Source organism: Oncorhynchus gorbuscha, linkage group LG06, assembly GCF_021184085.1.
Source record: "Oncorhynchus gorbuscha isolate QuinsamMale2020 ecotype Even-year linkage group LG06, OgorEven_v1.0, whole genome shotgun sequence".
NCBI lineage: Eukaryota > Metazoa > Chordata > Actinopteri > Salmoniformes > Salmonidae > Oncorhynchus > Oncorhynchus gorbuscha.
In genome coordinates this window covers 25186300-25203883 of record NC_060178.1, presented here as the reverse complement: position 1 = coordinate 25203883, position 17584 = coordinate 25186300, and the positions used below count along the sequence as shown (strand labels likewise).

Here is a 17584-nt window from a genome sequence, read left to right as displayed (position 1 = left end):
TGAACCAGGGACTGTAGTGAAGTCTCTTGCACTGAGATGCAGTGCCTTAGGGCTCCCGAGTGGCGCAGCGGTATAACAAAATAACCACGTTGATGCTTCAACCAAATAACAAATCAAGCTTGGACATTTTGGGCAAAGCTCGTAGGCCATTTATTGAAAAAGATTCACACATGGAAATGTGTCATCAGTCATTAAATGACATCTTCCAATCTACTACTAGCAAATAGAAAAGAATGGCACATCTCAATAGATCTTATTTGTGAGTTTCCTGATAGTACAATGAACTCTGTATTACCAAGTACCAAGAGGAAAATACACAATTATTAAATCAAAGGAAATACATTTTTTCCAGCTGCAAGCCAAAAGAAGACATCTTAACTGGTCTTTCATTTGCTTTCTGGCACATAAAAAAACATCCTTTCACAGAAAATGTAATCTCATAATATTAAGGCAGTGTATTGATCACAGAAATAACAATAAACATTTCAGAGGAAAATGTTTGATATCACCAACACTAAATTCTAAATTATGACAGCTTGGTAACTACAACTTTGTCCAACACTAGAATAGCATTAGTTTATTGTTTTTATGACAAGGTAAAAGCATCTCGGAAAAGCTGAATTCACTTTTTCGGCTTGACACATTTCTCCTTCTCAAACTGGGCTATCTGGCTGAAGAGATCTAGGAGATTAGTTGGCAGCTCTTTTTTCTGACTTCCTCCTGCGGATGATCCCTTACCATTCCGAGTGGCGTCAGTGGAAGACCTGTAATCTCCTCCATCAGACCTTCGAGTGCCCCTCTCCTGCTCTTTCTTATCGCCTCGCTCTGTGCTACCATACTTCCCACTATCTGATCGCCTGTAAGTGGATATGTGGGACTGTGATGGGAGGTCGTTGGTGTACTGGTCAGATTTGCGGGAATGCTCTGAGCCGGCAGATGAGGAGGACATTCTTCTGTGTTTGACTTTTTCCAATGAGCTGGGAACGTCTTGTGGGCCACTTTGATCCTCCTGGCCTTGGCTCTTCCTCTGGCCCCTGGAGCCTTCCCTCTCTTTCACGTCTCCATCACTGATCTTGTCACCACGGACACCTTTTCCCTTGCTGCCCTCAGCTCGCTGAGGAGAGGCGTCAAAAGGGTCATCTTCAAACCTGCTGTTGTCCGGAGCATCAGACACTGATGATAAAGAGTGGTACGAGTGGCTCCTGCCCTTGCTGGGGGGCTGACTGCCTTCTTCAGTCCTCTCTGGCCCCTCAAACGGCCTAACCACGCTAGATTTCTGATCCAGGAAGGAGGCGGAGGTGTTGGGCGGGGCAGGGTACCACTCCTCCTCGTCATCAGCCACACTCCTGTTGTCCCTGGATGAAACCTGCTGGTGTTTCTTCCCTCGAGATGACCGTCTATGTTTGCGCTTCTTTTTCTTTGACTTCCTGCGACCCGAGGAGGATCGGTCGGAAGAAGAGGAGGAAGACGATGATGAAGAGGAGGATCTCCTTTGTTTCCTTTTCATTCTAGAGGGAGTTATAGCAGACAAACTATGTAGCTACATATGAAATAGGTTATATTTGTGATTAATTTAAATGATGAATGATAATATTTCGCCAAATTAAATTACGTGTACGCATTTAGTTTTTACAAGACAACCGATGAGCTGACAGTTTACCAGGTTACCTTTCTGACGGATTGGTATGGATGTACCTTTTTTCTTCTTTTAAGATCTTACGCAATTTTTCTGCACTTGTCTCCACATTCTTAGCTTTTTCCGCTTCCTTTGCAGCTGCCTCTTCTCTCAGTTTGAGCGATTTCTTTAAAGCAGTCATTTTCACAGTAAAATTTTACCCGTTTTCAAGAGACGAAAAATTATAAAGGGAGGAAACCAGCAATGTGAAAAACATTCCATTAATTCATTTGAATGGATAAGGACAATGGGGAAAATGGCATATACACAGACATGTTTACCATAGCATGATCCAGAAATCACAAGCAGAGAACAAATGTTAATTTTTCCAGGTGGACAAAAAGGGTTTACATTTACCGCATTGAGACCAGGTCCAGCGTACCAACCATTTTCATTCCAGTTGTAAGGTTGTTTGTTCCCCCAATAGACAAGCGACAATCAAGGCAGTCGGGTAGAGTCAAAGGGCAGGATCCCAGATCAGACAAGCACACAACAAAACACTTAATCAGTATTACAAGGTTCCCTGTGTGTTACTCCAAGCACGCTAACGACACAGAACTTTTCACTGGCCCTTTTCCCTCAAAATGTTCATAGTTCACAATGATCAGTCATATGATGTATAGTTGGCATTGCCATGGAATGTTCCAGCTCACCTGGATAAGCAGCTCTATTTTTTTCAATGCTTCCTTGGCGTCTTGGAAGGAGTCGTCTAAGGCCAGGGCTTTTCTATAGAGACCTTCAGCTGTGACTAGCTTTTCTTCCTCCTCCAGTCTAACAGAATGAAAAAAACGTTGTTTTTTTCAGTGGAAGGGCTGTCACTTGTAAACCACTTCAGTGCACACAAGATAATAAAGGAAGTGGATAAAAATTCCCACTTACTGGCCACCTCGCTCGACCAGGGTCTGGCATAGGTATTTCTTTGCATTTCTGTGGGTTGGGCAGCTTTCCAATGCCAGCTCAAAGTCAGTTATTGCCTTCAGCAAACTCCCTTTGTTAGCATACCTGGGAAATCAAATGGCAAGTTTATATTAGCTGTAGGACCACAACTACATTTTATACGACAATTAAACATCACGTTTCAAAAACCTGTGGTCAACAGAGAACTATCAGAGTGTAAGCTATGAGTGCTGACTATTACCGGTAGATTGTTAATGATCGACCATATTATCAATAAAATAAGATGGCTACTCACAGTGCACCACGTGCCACAAGGGCTTCCACATTGTTAGTGTCGATCTCTAAGGCCTTGTTATATTCATTCATTGCTTCGACATGGCGGCCAGATTTGAAGTGGTCCACACCAACCCTTACACTATAGCGCAGACATATTGACAAAGAAAGAAAGTTCAGGACCAGTTCATTCATTCTGTAATCATTCGGCTGGCAGAGATTTAGTGACATGCTACTGCAAATGTCAAAATGCCCCAAAAATTAAAATGTCAGGCATACCATTTAAGAGCCCAGGATGCAGACTGCTTCTTTCGGATAGTTGTGGCAAAGTCCTCCTCAAGGAAATGTTTGCTGTAAAGGAGAGTCCCAAAATACAGTCAAGTGCTGATAAAAAGGGGCTACAGATATCAATGGAAAGAGTGTCTTCTGAAGAAAAGAAAAACAACAAGTTTGTCTTCTCACCTCTGTAGCCCTCTCATTAGTGAGGGAGGCTGTGTGTCACTGACCCCAATCTTCCCCAGGAGATATTCCACATTAGACGGATTGGAGTAGCCAAGAGAACCCTCTAAAACCCTCTCATAGGTTTCAGTGTTGTCGTTTGCAACCCTCACACTGCGACTGGGTAAAACAATGAAAAAAATACAATGAGCAAAGATGTAGCCTAAGTTCTAGCATAACTATTTTTCTGCCAATTAGAATAGATCTGTCTTACCTGTATTGAAGTGGCAAATCATCTCTACTAAAAACTCCAAGCTTTAGGTTCATCAGATTTGGGCCGAGGGAGGAGGGCTGAAGTGAAATGGTTATCTTCTCATGGTATCGGTCAATGTCCTTCACTCCAGCTAGAGAACAGCACATGGTACATAGTTCAGTTTGTTGACTTATGTTCACAATGCAGTTGTGATAAGTTGTTTAAATGTACAACACAAAGTTAGCTAGTGTGCACTGTGCATTCACCTCTTATCAAATCATTAAGCTGATAGTATGATAGCGGATCATCATGATTGCCATTGGAAGGTACATCTCTAAGGGGACACAGGGCCTGAGGAGAGAAATAAAGCAGAGAAAGAGGCTACCACTTACTCTTATTTCTTCAATAGGGCACACCGACACCAGGCCGAAGCCACAAACCCTACCGTGAGCTCCAGATCCTCTATGTCTCGCTCTAGTCCACCTCCCATGCAGATCAAAGTTACAAAGAAGCCAAAGTCCCTGATGGAGTTGATCCTGCCTATCACAATGTCCCCTCGCTCAATGTCCCTGTACAAGAGATTTCTCCGTTCCTCAAACGACACCTCCATGAACTGCTCCAGAGGGGGCATGATGGCGTAGGGCTCTAGGAAAAGGATACAGTCGTTAGTCCACACTCAAGAGAATATGTTGGTTTACCTCTAAATTTCACAGTAACCGTTACCTTCTCCTTCCTCCTCTAACACATCCTCCAGAAGTGCACTAGACTTCCATGATGGCGCAAACAGGATGTCAGCTTTTCTAGCAATAAACTGCTCCACTAAGGCATTGTCCTCCCCTCCATATTTCCTGTAGATGATAGTATTAACATTATCAGTACACCTGTCTGGAAATTTGCAGTTGACAGTGTTGGAGCTCAATTAGTCTACATTTGGATTCAAATAAATGTGGATTCAATACTGTCTGTGTTGTCCATTTAAATTACCTTTGATAGCTGGCTTTGGACAAGTCAGGTTCAATAGCCTTGAAATCTGGATTTTCACTTTGTTCACATTTGAGATGGGTAAACAGGCTTTGCCCATGGTGAGACAACGTCTGCCTCAGTAAATCTCTATCCATTTTCATTTATTGGCATCAAAATTCCGCCTGGTTAGCTAGTATGCACATCATACTGTAACAGAAGAATAATATGTTAGCATAATAGCTAACTAGTAGCTAGCAAAGAAGAATCACAAATATATTTTAATTCAGCGCGGCCAACCAGCCCAACTCACGTCACGAGAGCAACATAGCTAGCTGGCTAGCCAGCTGTAAATATATGGCTCTGGCGCTAGCTAGCTAATGTTAGTTGTTGCTGCTGCCCTGTACTGGGGACAAAAAGCAACTTACCGAGCAGTTGCAGATGTGTACAAAACATTTACGCGAATTATTGACATAGCTAGCAACTAGCTATCTGACAGAAGAATCTGTGGGAGCGTTCTAACTCTCGAGCGTCCGGAATTCAATCTTATGTGTTACAGTTATTTGGTCCCAAGAGGAACAAAACCCTACTAGGAACCTTTTTGAGTTCATAGGGTTTCCATAGACATATTTTGTAAACACAATTTTGTTGATAGTTCTGGATTTCTCCTGTCCTTCCAGTCAAACAAAACATTCAAGAGACAGTTGCATCTTCTTGCTGAAAGCCTCTTTTATCCATAGCAAAATGTTCTATAGTTTTGGTTGGGTTTTCCTGTATGTAACACAACAGGTATCGAAGAATATCCACAGTGGTTAGCCTAAACTGAGTGCATAGAGCCCCACAGTGGAGGTGTCAGAATACCCATAAAACCCGCTGGTAAAATCAAGGAAATGGTTCCAATCGTTTTTTAGAATTTAGAAATGCTTAGAAAAAGGGCTTACCCTGGCGTGACATTATATTAACCATGTAAATCTCTATCGGACAAGGTGACTCATCAATATATTGGGCTCTATTCGAAAATACTAATCAGCATCAAAGTTGACATCATGGAAAATTACACATCCATCCCTGCACGCCATCTCTAGCTGACACCTTTGCTAACAGGTATTGTGTCAATTTAAAACTTGCACAAGACAGTTAACAGAATTTTCAATGTAAAGAAATGTAGCCAATTTATGAATTACTACATTTAGCTAACATTAGATAGTTAATCCAGAGATTCTTACATTTGCCTCGATTCGGCAGGCTCGTCCAGATCATCGTGACATGTGTTGTTCTTTATGATAGCCACATTAGCAGCTAATTAGCTTTTCATATTATTATTATTTTTTTTTGGGGGGGGGTTAAATACAGGCGAATATATTGATGAAAGTCCTAGAGAAATTTACAGAGTTAATAAAATGTCACGCCAGGGTAAGCCTACACAAAACACAGATCTTATTTTAAGTGTTTCTAAAATCCCCTATGGGGAAAAATGAATGGCGGAAAAATGATTGGAACCATTTCCCTGTTTGACTGATAGGTTTTAAGGGTATTATGACTCATACTGTGGTACTCTGTACTGTATGCTATGAATGTTTGTTTAATGGAGTTTATTATTGATGACCATAATTATGCCTACATTATACTGTGCCTTCGGAAACTATTCAGACCACTTGACTTTGCACATTTTGCCTTATTATAAAATGTATTACATGTATTTTGTTCCTCATCAATCTACACACAATACTCCATAATGACAAAGCAAAAACAGGTTTTAGAATTTTTTGCTAATTTATAAAAATACAAAACTGATATTATCTTTACATAAGTATTCAGACCCTTCACCAACTACAACAACATATTTCGTAACCATTGCAAAGTCATTGGTAACCATGGCAACATCATCTGCAACCACAGAAACATCAATTGCCATCAGGGAAACATCACCACCAGCTACGGAAATCCCATTGGTAACTATGGCGACATTGTCTCCAATCGTGGTAATAAGATCACCAACCGCAAAAACATCATCGTCCACCATGACATCATCACCAACTACTGAAACGTCATCAGTAATCATTGCAACTTAATCGGTAACCACGGCAGCAGTATCATCAGTAACCATTGCAATTGTCATCGTCATTCATGGCAACATCATCACCCACTACAGAAACATTATCGGTAACCATGGCTACATCATATGCAACCGTGGCAACAGCATCACCAACCACAGCAATATCATCACCCACCATGGCAACATCATCACCAACTATGGAAACACCATCGGTAACCATGACAACATCAACAACCACAGAACCGTCATTGCCCATCACGGCAACATCATCACCAACTACGGAAACATCATCGGTAACTATGGTAACATTGTCAACTACCGCAACAACACTCCACCACGGCATCATCATCACCAACTATGCTAACATCATCAGTAACAATGGCAAAGTCATCATTATTTATGGCAACATCATCAGCAACCACGGAAACATCATCGGTAACAATGGAAACACTATCTCCAAATCACTTGTCATCATCAACCACAGCAACATTAATCCAAACCATAGCATCATCATCGCCAACCCAAATCCCCCAACAACTAAAAAACTCCAGCTTCAACAACCACTGCTCCAACATATCCAGTTCTAATACACACTGCTCCGTATCAAGGTAGGTAATCATATTATATAAACTGAACATGCAACAATTTAAAAGATTTTACTGAACTACAGTTCATTTAAGGAAATCAGTCGATTGAAGTAAATTCATTATAAAGCCTTTATCTATGGATTTCACGACTGGCAATACAAATATGCATCTGTTGGTCACAGATACCTTTAAAAATGGCCATACACGTTGCCTGCCATCAGCCTGGTACAGTTGAAACGGATTAATCTGTGAAGAGCACACTTCTCCAATGTGCCAGTGGCCATCAAAGGTGACCATTTGCCAAAAGAAGTTGGTAGCTATGCCGAACTGCAGTCGAGTCAAGACACTGGTGAGGACGACGAGCACACAGATGAGCTTCCCTGGAGCTGTTTCTGACAGTTTTTGTAGAAGGTCTTTGGTTATGCAAACCCACAGTTTCATCAGTTGTCTGAGTGGCTGGTCTCAGACGATCCCGCAGGTGAGAAGTCAGATGTGGAGGTCCTGTGCTGGCGTGGTTACACGTGGTCTGGGGTTGTGTGTACATAATGTTGCCATCTCTTATGACCAAAAATAACTTCTGGACATCAGAAAAGCGATTTTCTCACCGCGGACTGGAAGAAACTTTTTTCCTTTAATGAGTCCAACGAGAAGGATATCCTGCTTTCACTGGAACAGGCCCAGATCCACGCCTTTTGCGTCAAGAAAAGACACCAGAAAAGAGGACGCAGATCGGACATCCTTGTGAGAATCCAGAGGCGAACGAGTAAACTCCCACTACTTTCCATTCTTCTCGCTAATGTGCAGTCATTGGAAAATAAAATTGATGACCTACAATTAAGATTATCCTAACAACGGGACATTAAAAACTGTAACATCTTATGTTTCACCGAGGCGTGGCTGAACGAAGATACGGACAATATAGAGCTAGTGGGATTTTCCATGCACCGGCAGAACAGAGACGCTACCTCTGGTAATACGAGGGGTGGGGGTGTGTGTCTTTTTGTCAATAACAGCTGGTGCGCGATGTCTAATATTAAAGAAGTCTCGAGGTATTGCTTGCCTGAGGTAGAGTACCTTATGATAAGCTGTAGACCACATTATCTACCAAGAGAGTTCTCATCTGTATTATTCGTAGCTGTCTATTTACCACCACAAAGCGAAGCTGGCACTAAGACCGCTCTCAACCAACTCTATAAGGCCATAAGCAAAGACGAAAATGCACACCCAGAAGCAGAGCTCCTAGTGGCCGGGGACATTAATGCAGGCAAACTTAAATCAGTTTTACCAAATCTTTACCAGCATGTCACATGTGCAACCAGGGGGAAAAAATCTTAGATCACCTTTACTCCACACACAGAGATGAATACAAAGCTCTCCCCCGCCCTCCATTTGGCAAATCTGACCATAATTATTTCCTTCTGATTCCTGCTTATAAGCAAAAACTAATGCAGGAAGTATCAGTGACTCGCTCAATACGGAAGTGGTCAGATGATGCAGATGCTACACTACAGGACTGTTTTGTTAGCACAGACTGGAATATGTTCCGGGATTCATCCAATGGCATTGAGGAATACACTACCTCAGTCATTGGCTTCATCAATAAGTGCATCGATAACATCGTCCCTATAGTGACTGTACGAACATATCTCAACCAGAAGCCATGGATTACAGGCAATCTCCGCATTGGGCTAAAGGCTAGAGCTGCCGCTTTCAAGGAGCGGGAGACTAATCCGGACGCTTATAAGAAATCCAGCTATGCCCTCAGACAAACCATCAAACAAGCAAAGCGTCAATACAGGATTAAGATTGAATCCTACTACACCGGTTCTGACGCTTGTCGGTTGTGGCAGGGCTTGAAAACTATTACGGACTACAAAGGGAAACCCAGACGCGAGCTGCCCAATGTACATGGGGAGCTATCATTAATGATATGCATGTCAATGATTAAACATTTTGTATTGGTGATATGTAGTGATGTAAATAATATTATATGATGTACTGTTTTATCTTTTGTTTTATGTGTGATGTAAGTGCCTTAATGTGTTTGGATCCCAGGAAGAGTAGGCAGCAGCTAATGGGGATCCCTAATAAATACACATAGAAATGATCATGCTGTTTAATCAGCTTCTTGATAATGCATCCTTCTGACACATTTGGCATATCTTGGCAAAGGAGAAATGCTCACTAACAGGGATGTAAACACATTTGTGCACAGAATTTTGTGTGTATGGAACATTTCTGGAACCTTTTACTTCAGCTCATGACACATAGGGCCAAAACTTTACATGTTGAGTTAATATTTTTGGTCAGTGTTTAACATACTTGGATGCTTTGGGAATCAAGCCCCCAAATACCTAGCATTTTCCCTGATCTGTTTGTGCCATCATGCCACTCCTTACAAGCCAAACATGACAAGAAGTGGCATGATGGCACCAACAGACTGGTAACAGGCTTCCAAATACCCCCTACGTGTATCAAAACTTGTGTAAATGTTAGGATTTTGTTCCTCATGGTCTTACTCTCTTCCACAGGCTTCACAAATGCTGCATATGCAACATTAAATATGTCCTCCACTGTTAAACTAGACAATGAAACAGTCATCCAACTTATTAAAGAGGTAAGTTTTGATCGTAATAATTGCTTTCTGTCCATAATGATATGAATAAATACAGAGATAAATAGATTTAAGTTTGTGTCAGTTTCCTCTGATTTCAGTTCTTCCATGTTCGACTGAATGGAAAACAGATCACAGTGAAATAGAGTGCCTTCGGAAAGTTTTCAGATGCCTTGACTTTGTCCACATTTTGTTACGTTACAACCGTATTCTAAAATGGATTATCTAAAAACAATTCCTCAGCAATCTACACACGATACCCCATATTGACAAAGTAGAAACAGGTTTTTAGATTTTTTGCAAAGGAATTAAAAATTAAAACAAATACTTTCTTTAGATAAGTATTCAGAATTGAGCTCAGCTGCATCCTGTTTCTATTTATCATCCTTGAGATGTTTCTCGAACTTGATTAGAGCCTACCTGTGGTAAATTCAATTGACGACATGATTTGGAAAGGCACACACCTGTCTATACAAGGTCCCACAGTTGACAGCGCACGTCAGAGCAAAAACCAAGCCATGAGGTCAAAGGAAGCTGTGTGACAGGATTGTGTCGAGGCACAGATCTGGGGAAGGGTACAAAAACATTTCTGCAGCATTGAAGGTCCCCATGAACACCGTGTTTAATGGAAGAAGTTTGGAACCACCAAGACTCCACCAAGCTGGCCAACCGGCCAAACTGAGCAATTGGGGAAGAAGGGCTGTATTCGCTGCCAAAGGGGCTTCATCAAAGTACTGAGTAAAGGGTCTGAAAACCTATGTAAATGTAATATTTTATCAGCAAACATTTCTTAACCAGTTTTTGCTTTGTCATCTTTTGGTATTGTGTGTAGATAGTTTTTTTCCTCAATTTAATCAATTTTAGAATAAGGCTGTAACAAAATGGGGAAAAAAATCAAGGTCTGAATACTTTCTGAAGGAACTGTACATAAAGGTAGTATCTTTTGGACAGTAAAATATCTAGGCTTACTACCAGCAGTGTGTAAAGATGGTATTTAAGGTACAATTATGATTTAATCCTATAATTGGTGAGTACCTGCCCTTGAATCAATTAAATATTGCTCATTTCAGTTTCATTCATGTTATCAAAAATATTTTATTCAGTCACATTTTGTATATTAACATGATGTCTACAATGCATAATTACATCTCAATTTTGTCATAATCAAAATTAGCAATCTATTGTTATTCTATTTTCAAATGATTACCAAATACTGTTTGTTGATGACTTAATAGGCACTATCTTGGTCTTAATTCATTTTGACAAATGACTGAGTTTAGCATATCTAAAATATGAATACATAGAATATTAAGTAAAACAACTTCCAGATTAAAAGGAAATGTGCTAGACCCTTTTACATTGACACATTCAGTTGAATGTCCTTCATATTAACTGCTTATCAGAAATAATATTCCGCCCTTATCTTGCAATCTCATTCAGTACGTACTGTACCCATTGCTGAGAATCTCATTAGTAATGGAGAAAATGACAATTTGCAGAACAAATAAAACACCTAGACTGGTAAACCATGCATTATTGATTACCTCATCTATCAAACATTACCAAGCTTTGATTCCTCCCACATTGTTTTTTTGTTGGATTGATCATTGGCTCAAAGCTGAACTGTCAGCATAAATGTTTCCAAATCCTAAAGATTCTTGCAGTGCTCTTGTCAGCATGTCCTTCAACCCACCAGGACCGCCATACCTCGGGGAAGGTAGAGCTCCAAAGTACAAGTAGAGGCATGTGGTAAACGGACACTGAACATTCCCTGGTCTTGGTCGTAGAATCTGATGCAGAGATTTCTTAGGAATCCCAAAGGAGGGATCTGATCCGCCCCTGTGATGAAGGCCAGTAGATTCCCAAAGGACAAGGGAGTCTGGTGTTCTGAGAAGCGATGCAAGAACAGATAACATTTTATCGAAAAGCTGAGAATATATTCAACTTAAACATTAATGTACATACTTGTATTGCTATGCTCAGGAATGAGTGGAAAACGTTTATGGTGATCTAGATCTATGTATGAACCTTGACCGAAAATTAATTAATTCTAGAAATATTAAATATAAAGCAACAGAAAATACCCAGCCTACCGTTGATCATGATCAGAAGTCTCTCCCAGGAGTGACTGTGGTCTCCTCAGCTTGTCTCAGGCCTATGGTTGATTCCAGAGGACTCCACGACACCTCAAACAGACTTATGGACTGTTGCAGGGTGAGAGGGTGTTCTGTCCTGGTCATGACAGGCATGAAGGCTGCAGAGTGGGCCTTGATGATATCCCACAGGCCACCACAGCTGTTCAGACCCTCTGTGAACTGGGAGATCATGCTTGCCACCCTGCAAAAAAAAGCAAGCAGTGATATTAACCAAACGTATAGTTGCATTCCATATGATCGTAAGAGCAGAGGAAAAGCAAGATGACCAAATGTTAAATAGGTGTTCAAAAAATATACAGATGTAGGATCTTAATTTGACCTATACTGGTACAGCAGAATGATCCTGCATCAACAGGATTTTAACGTTTAGTCCATAATGTTGCTTGATGGGTGGTTGGGCCATCTGTAACGGGTGCGCTGCGAGTTAGGAAGCAATTTCAGGGAGTGCATCATTTAATAAACAAAAGAAGAAACACGAAACAACGCAGACAGGAAACTGAAACAATAACGCCTGGTGAAGGAACCAAAGGGAGTGACATACAGTATATAGGGAAGGTAGTCAGGGAAGTGATGGAGTCCAGGTGAGTGATGACGAGCAGGTGCGCGTAATGATGGTGACAGGTGTGTGCCATAACAAGCAGCCTGGTGACCTAGAGGCCGCACGCGTGACTGTACCCCCTCCCCAACGCGGGGCTCCAGCCAGAGGACGCCGACCAAAATGACGATCCCGGGGATCAGGAGCGGACCGGAAACCTGTCAGTCCGGGCTGAGACATGAAAGCATGGTGACCTAAAGCGCTGGAGAGGGCAGTGCAGGATAATTCTCAGCAACAAAATAGTGAGCAAATTAAGATCCTTCATCTGTATGACCAATAAAAAGTAATATCCTACCTGTGATAAATGCAGTGCCTTAAAACCCAGGTATAGATGAAGGGCATGTCTTTGATTTCAGCACTGTAGATATCAGGAATTCCACAACCTACAATCCATTCACACAGGTTTGGAGTCAAACTCTGGATGCTAGTGCAATTCTTGACCTATACAAAAGAATCAATCACAAACCCAGAATCAAATCAAATCAAATGTTATTTGTCACATGCGCCGAATACAACAGGTGTAGGTAGACCTTATAGTGAAATGCTTACTTACAAGCCCTTAACCAACAATGCAGTTTTATACCCCCCAAAAAGTGCGAGACAAGAATAACAAATAATTAAAGAGCAGCAGTAAATAACAATAGCGGGGCTAAATACAGGGGGTACCGATACAGAGTCAATGTGGGGTGTCGAGGTAATATGTACATGTAGGTAGAGTGCAAATAGTCTGGGTAGCCATTTGATTAGCTGTTCAGGAGTCTTATGTCTTGGGGGTAGAAGATGTTTAGAAGCCTCTTGGACCTAGACTTGGCGCTCCAGTACCGCTAGGAACAGGGATTGAGTGCACCAAAAGAAAGAAAAGGTTGGTAGTGATTTGATTATGTCTTGTGTTGTACCTGTTGCAGTTTCATCTGTACATCCACATCAGAGATGTCCATCCAGTTGAAGTCTTCCAGGGGAGGGCTTTGGCCACACATGAGCTGATAGAGGGACTGGTGTAGGCAGCATGGTCCAGGACCATCATGCAGCAGAGACCAGGCCACCATGACTCCTGCAGCGTAGTACCTCCTCTCCTCCAGGGCAGCCTGGTTGTAGGCAAACAACAGATGCCCCGGGCGACCCTCCAGGATACCGCTCTCCTGCAACTCTAACATGATGAGTCTAGAAAAAAGGAATCGATTGCATTAGGGCATGTCAAAGTGAAAAACAAAATAATTTCCTGCTCTGAAGGGGCAAGCAAATATATTGTATAGTGTAAATGAAAAGGGAGAGCAGTTAGAACTCACCTGAAAAACTCTCTCAAAGGGCCGTCATAGTCATCAACATCCTGTCCTAGGAAGTGGAAGAGAGGAGTTGTCTTGATGGAGAATGACTTCTTCCTCATCACCTTGAGTGCACTTCTGAAGATGTCTCTCCGCCTCACATACATGTGTGTTTGGATTTCAGGCATTGAGTTTTGTTCTCTGTATGTTTGGAGGATGGTGACCAGGTCCGAAATGACCTAAAACATAAAAACTATCTCGTAAAGACACAGAATTCTACATGTTTTACCAAATGTTATACCAAGCTTACCTCCTCATCAGTGGTGACAGGCAGGGGAGACTCTACGCTTCTCTCCTCCTCCTCCTCATCCTCATTGTCATCCACCAAGAAATCATGACTAAATTAAAAACATTTGAGGGCATTAGAGCTTTGGTTAAGTGAACAGTAAAGTGTTTTGTTATGAGTCCGTTTGAGATCATATATACACAATGCCATGTTGAGCCATGAAAATAAATTGCACTGACATTGATAAAGATCGAGTTAGAATGTAATTTACATACCTGTTAATTACTGGTGCGTTGTTTGTTGGCCACTCACATTCTATCTATGGAATAACAACAACAAAGACTTCATAAATGTTCCCATGATTGCACAGCAAATACATTTAATAAAAGATAAATCACATTCATTATTTGTATTATTATCCATTTACCTCAAAGCTCATGAAATCATAGTGACTGAGAATATAAAGGGGGCCATGTCCTGCTATCCGCAACACCTGTTCCCCACTCCAGGAGAACTGTGGTGGGGTGTCTGGAACAAACAGCACACGAGAGCTCTGCAGACACTGAAAAATATGGTTTACATATTAAATCAGAATGCAGGTAGGGACACAGAGACAAAAGTACTTAATGTACAGATGCACCACTGCGTAGTTGCGTCCCGCGATCAGTAGTGGTGCTGTATCAGAGTTCGTATGCCAAGTGTTTAATCCTCCACTGTAATCACCTGAAGGTATGTGAAGGTGAATCTTTGTTCGCGTCCACTGAAGAAGCGGCTCCTGAACAGTGAGGCAAGGCGGCTCTCCATTTCATGATGGAGCCAGGAGTTATCTATGGTTATCCTAGCGATGAGGCCCATGGCAGCGAGCTCGTCCCTCTCCTGGCCTCTGGGGACACTGTGCCTGTCCTCCTGAGCCAGGTAGTGGCCTTGTGGCAGGCAGATCACATCTTTAACCACCAAACAAGTCTTCCCTGGTGTGATTCTCCTCCATTTCAGTTTGCTTGGTCGGCTCGGTTCTGGTGAGACTGGGACAACTGGTTCTGGTGAGACTGGGACAACTGGTCCTGGTGTCTGAATAAAAGGAATGAAATGTATCATATTCTAGATTTATAACTTTAAAGTGTGTGTGATTCACAAATCATCCAAGATATAAACATTGAAAATAATTGTATATAAAATGTAACATTCCTTGGATTTATTTGCAGGCATCTAAATGAAAGGTCATAAACGAAACAATGATTGGGGTCCTTACCCTGGTCATGACCGAGGGGTCATCTGGAGTGATCTCCACCACATCACTTTCAGTCAAGCCTGAGGGCGGAAACATCTCCATTTCGATCTCAATGCTCTCAAAGGTGTTATTTGTAATCCTTGGTATAGATTCTTTCTCAATCTTTACAAGTGTAACAGTCTCCCTCTGCTGTTTAGGTGGTCCTATATCATCTTCCTCCAACGGGAGTGGTACTAGGGGGTGTTCAGGTTGTTGTCTCTATAGGAGAGAGAAAGATGCAGAGTAAGTATAATCTGAAATGTAACTGAACCTAACCATGGTCAGACTCAGTAGTCTATAACACTAAATCATAGGTTGATTTGACCTGTTCAACTGCCTCAATGGCTGTGTACCTACCGTTGTCTCCGGTTGGTATTGCGGAATTACTGCTATTGGCACAGCAAATGTGCCTATAACGGAAAACAGGTCCATCTCTATGTCTTCTGTCAAAATCATGACTGTAGCAGATCCTCTCTCCTTCTGAGTTGCTTGTCCAAAACTTTCACCTACTTTAAGCCTCTCCAGCTCTTTGTGGTTGTTCCTGGGAAGGGTGGATGTTTGCATGAAAAGAGACAAAAGACAAGCATTGCACAACCCATCGCCTTCTAAATTGAATCCATTCTCATTGATCTTGTGAGTGGAATTTCTTAAACTTTTCAAATGACCTTTGTGCTCTGGTCTGATTGATCAGTGTTTACATTCCATCCTATTATATAGCTTGTTCGGCTTCAGACATGTCTGAAAGCAAGGAAATGGGTTAATTTGACTCAACATGTCCAGTTCAAAATTTGCCTAAATCTATTAACATAATGATATTCAATCTACAAAAATTTCAATTAGAGCACCCCTAGGCCTATAAATGCCTACCTATCTAGAATTATGTGTATATATTATATTACATTCTGTGAGAGGATTCTCCTGAATAATCAGCATGACTATTAATCAGACAATAATTACTCAAATTGAGTAAGGATTTATGATGATCACTCAAGGCAGTCCACACCCCCAAGACAGCCAAAAGGCCCCATTGTAATGCACAATTCAGATATACAACAATATGGAGACCACAGGGTTAGTGTTCCAAGAGATTCCTGTGTATGCCTTGCGAAAGACGCTAGGCATGTCGTAATATTGACAAAATCCTGATCAACAGAAGTCGATAGGTATAGTATATCCGAGTGCACGTCTTCTCCTCTGTTCTCGCTGCTTGTGCGCGTTGCGTTGGCTCTATAAATAGAACCGAATCAAACACATGCCCCTTCATGAAATCCAAATATCTCCGTAGCCTATTCGTCTTTTGTTCCACGCATTTCTGGCACACCGGTGCGTTTACCGGACCATGCTGACTTCCAATTATGTTGTCATGAATTGTGGTCTGAAACTGGCCATTCAATATGGAGCAGATCAATCAAACATGCACTGCAAAATAAACACTTCACTTAGGCCTACTATTACGTTGAAATCAAAATAAGTTTACATACAACAAATTCATAACTGGTCTAACTTCATGGCAGGCTTTCGTCCTTCATTATTTCCTTACATTGTGGGATTGGTTTAATTGAGAATTGTAGGCTACATGGAGCATTGTATTTTAGACATGTTTGGACAAATGGACAAGTAGACAAAATTAGTACAATATAGTTCCATCTGAAACATCAGCTGAGACCATTTTCCTAATTGTATTTATTTGGAAAAGGAATAAAACACAATAAATATAAACCACAAATATATATACATTTTTAAATAAATGCATTAAAAACATCTGAAATGAAGAGCTTGAAATTCAGTTTTACAAGGGGATGACAATCCAGTGTTTTAATACCAGATTGCACGGCTTTTCTCACTCTTCCCGTCTCAAACACACCAATGTCCAGTGTTATGATATACTGATGATTTGTCGCCACAGATGGTTTGTTAACATCTCTATCGTTGTTGAAAGATGGCGTTGGCCAACAGCTCTATCTACTGGTCGCGTCTTGAACAACAGTTGTTGACAACTGTAGGATTGTAGCTAAGCCTAACCCTAACCCTTTTCCCAAACTTAACCTCATTCTGGAAATACAATTGGCTAAAAGTAATTGAACACTTTATCTTTAAAAAAAATCAACATTGAATCACATTAGGCCTTGTTTCGTCAACTAAAAAACATGTTGAAGTACAAGCGACAAAAATACTTTCATCATAAAGTTGAGCCCTACAGGAATTTCATGGATTTAAAAAAGTATTCATTTAAAGTTATAGGAGGACAATGATTTCTGATAATGC

At 41.3% G+C, this 17584-nt stretch overlaps 2 protein-coding genes across 9 annotated transcripts; both read right to left on the bottom strand.

Annotated features, from left to right (window-relative positions):
• Positions 1-122: 122 nt before the first annotated feature.
• LOC124037755 (tetratricopeptide repeat protein 14-like) lies at positions 123-5210 on the bottom strand. 6 transcript variants are annotated; one of them, XM_046352769.1, is made up of 13 exons: positions 4925-5210; positions 4521-4706; positions 4260-4384; positions 3982-4181; positions 3803-3887; positions 3558-3687; positions 3308-3463; positions 3125-3196; positions 2868-2987; positions 2555-2677; positions 2329-2446; positions 1669-1802; positions 123-1508 (listed from the first exon to the last, which is right to left on the bottom strand). In XM_046352769.1, the coding sequence occupies exons 2-13, from the start codon at positions 4658-4660 to the stop codon at positions 623-625; spliced, it is 2289 nt and encodes a 762-aa protein (XP_046208725.1). In that variant the 5' UTR covers positions 4661-4706; positions 4925-5210; the 3' UTR covers positions 123-622. The 6 variants fall into 6 exon arrangements, 5 of the variants coding, with proteins under 5 accessions (XP_046208725.1, XP_046208726.1, XP_046208729.1 ...); XM_046352770.1 differs by having other exon boundaries at positions 1696-1802; positions 4925-5080; XM_046352773.1 differs by having other exon boundaries at positions 1299-1508; positions 1669-1783; positions 4925-5080.
• A 5653-nt stretch (positions 5211-10863) lies between these two features.
• On the bottom strand, positions 10864-16914 carry LOC124037068. Of its 3 annotated transcripts, XM_046351705.1 has the most exons (13): positions 16187-16737; positions 15985-16057; positions 15677-15860; positions 15302-15538; positions 14776-15120; positions 14480-14614; positions 14328-14371; positions 14077-14164; positions 13791-14005; positions 13401-13665; positions 12800-12945; positions 11847-12090; positions 10864-11640 (listed from the first exon to the last, which is right to left on the bottom strand). In XM_046351705.1, exons 3-12 carry the CDS (start codon positions 15773-15775, stop codon positions 11859-11861), a joined length of 1806 nt encoding a protein of 601 aa, XP_046207661.1. In that variant the 5' UTR covers positions 15776-15860; positions 15985-16057; positions 16187-16737; the 3' UTR covers positions 10864-11640; positions 11847-11858. The 3 variants fall into 3 exon arrangements, with proteins under 3 accessions (XP_046207661.1, XP_046207660.1, XP_046207662.1); XM_046351704.1 differs by lacking the exons at positions 15985-16057; positions 16187-16737 and adding an exon at positions 16860-16914; XM_046351706.1 differs by lacking the exon at positions 15985-16057 and having other exon boundaries at positions 16277-16737.
• Between the last annotated feature and the right edge of the window lie 670 nt (positions 16915-17584).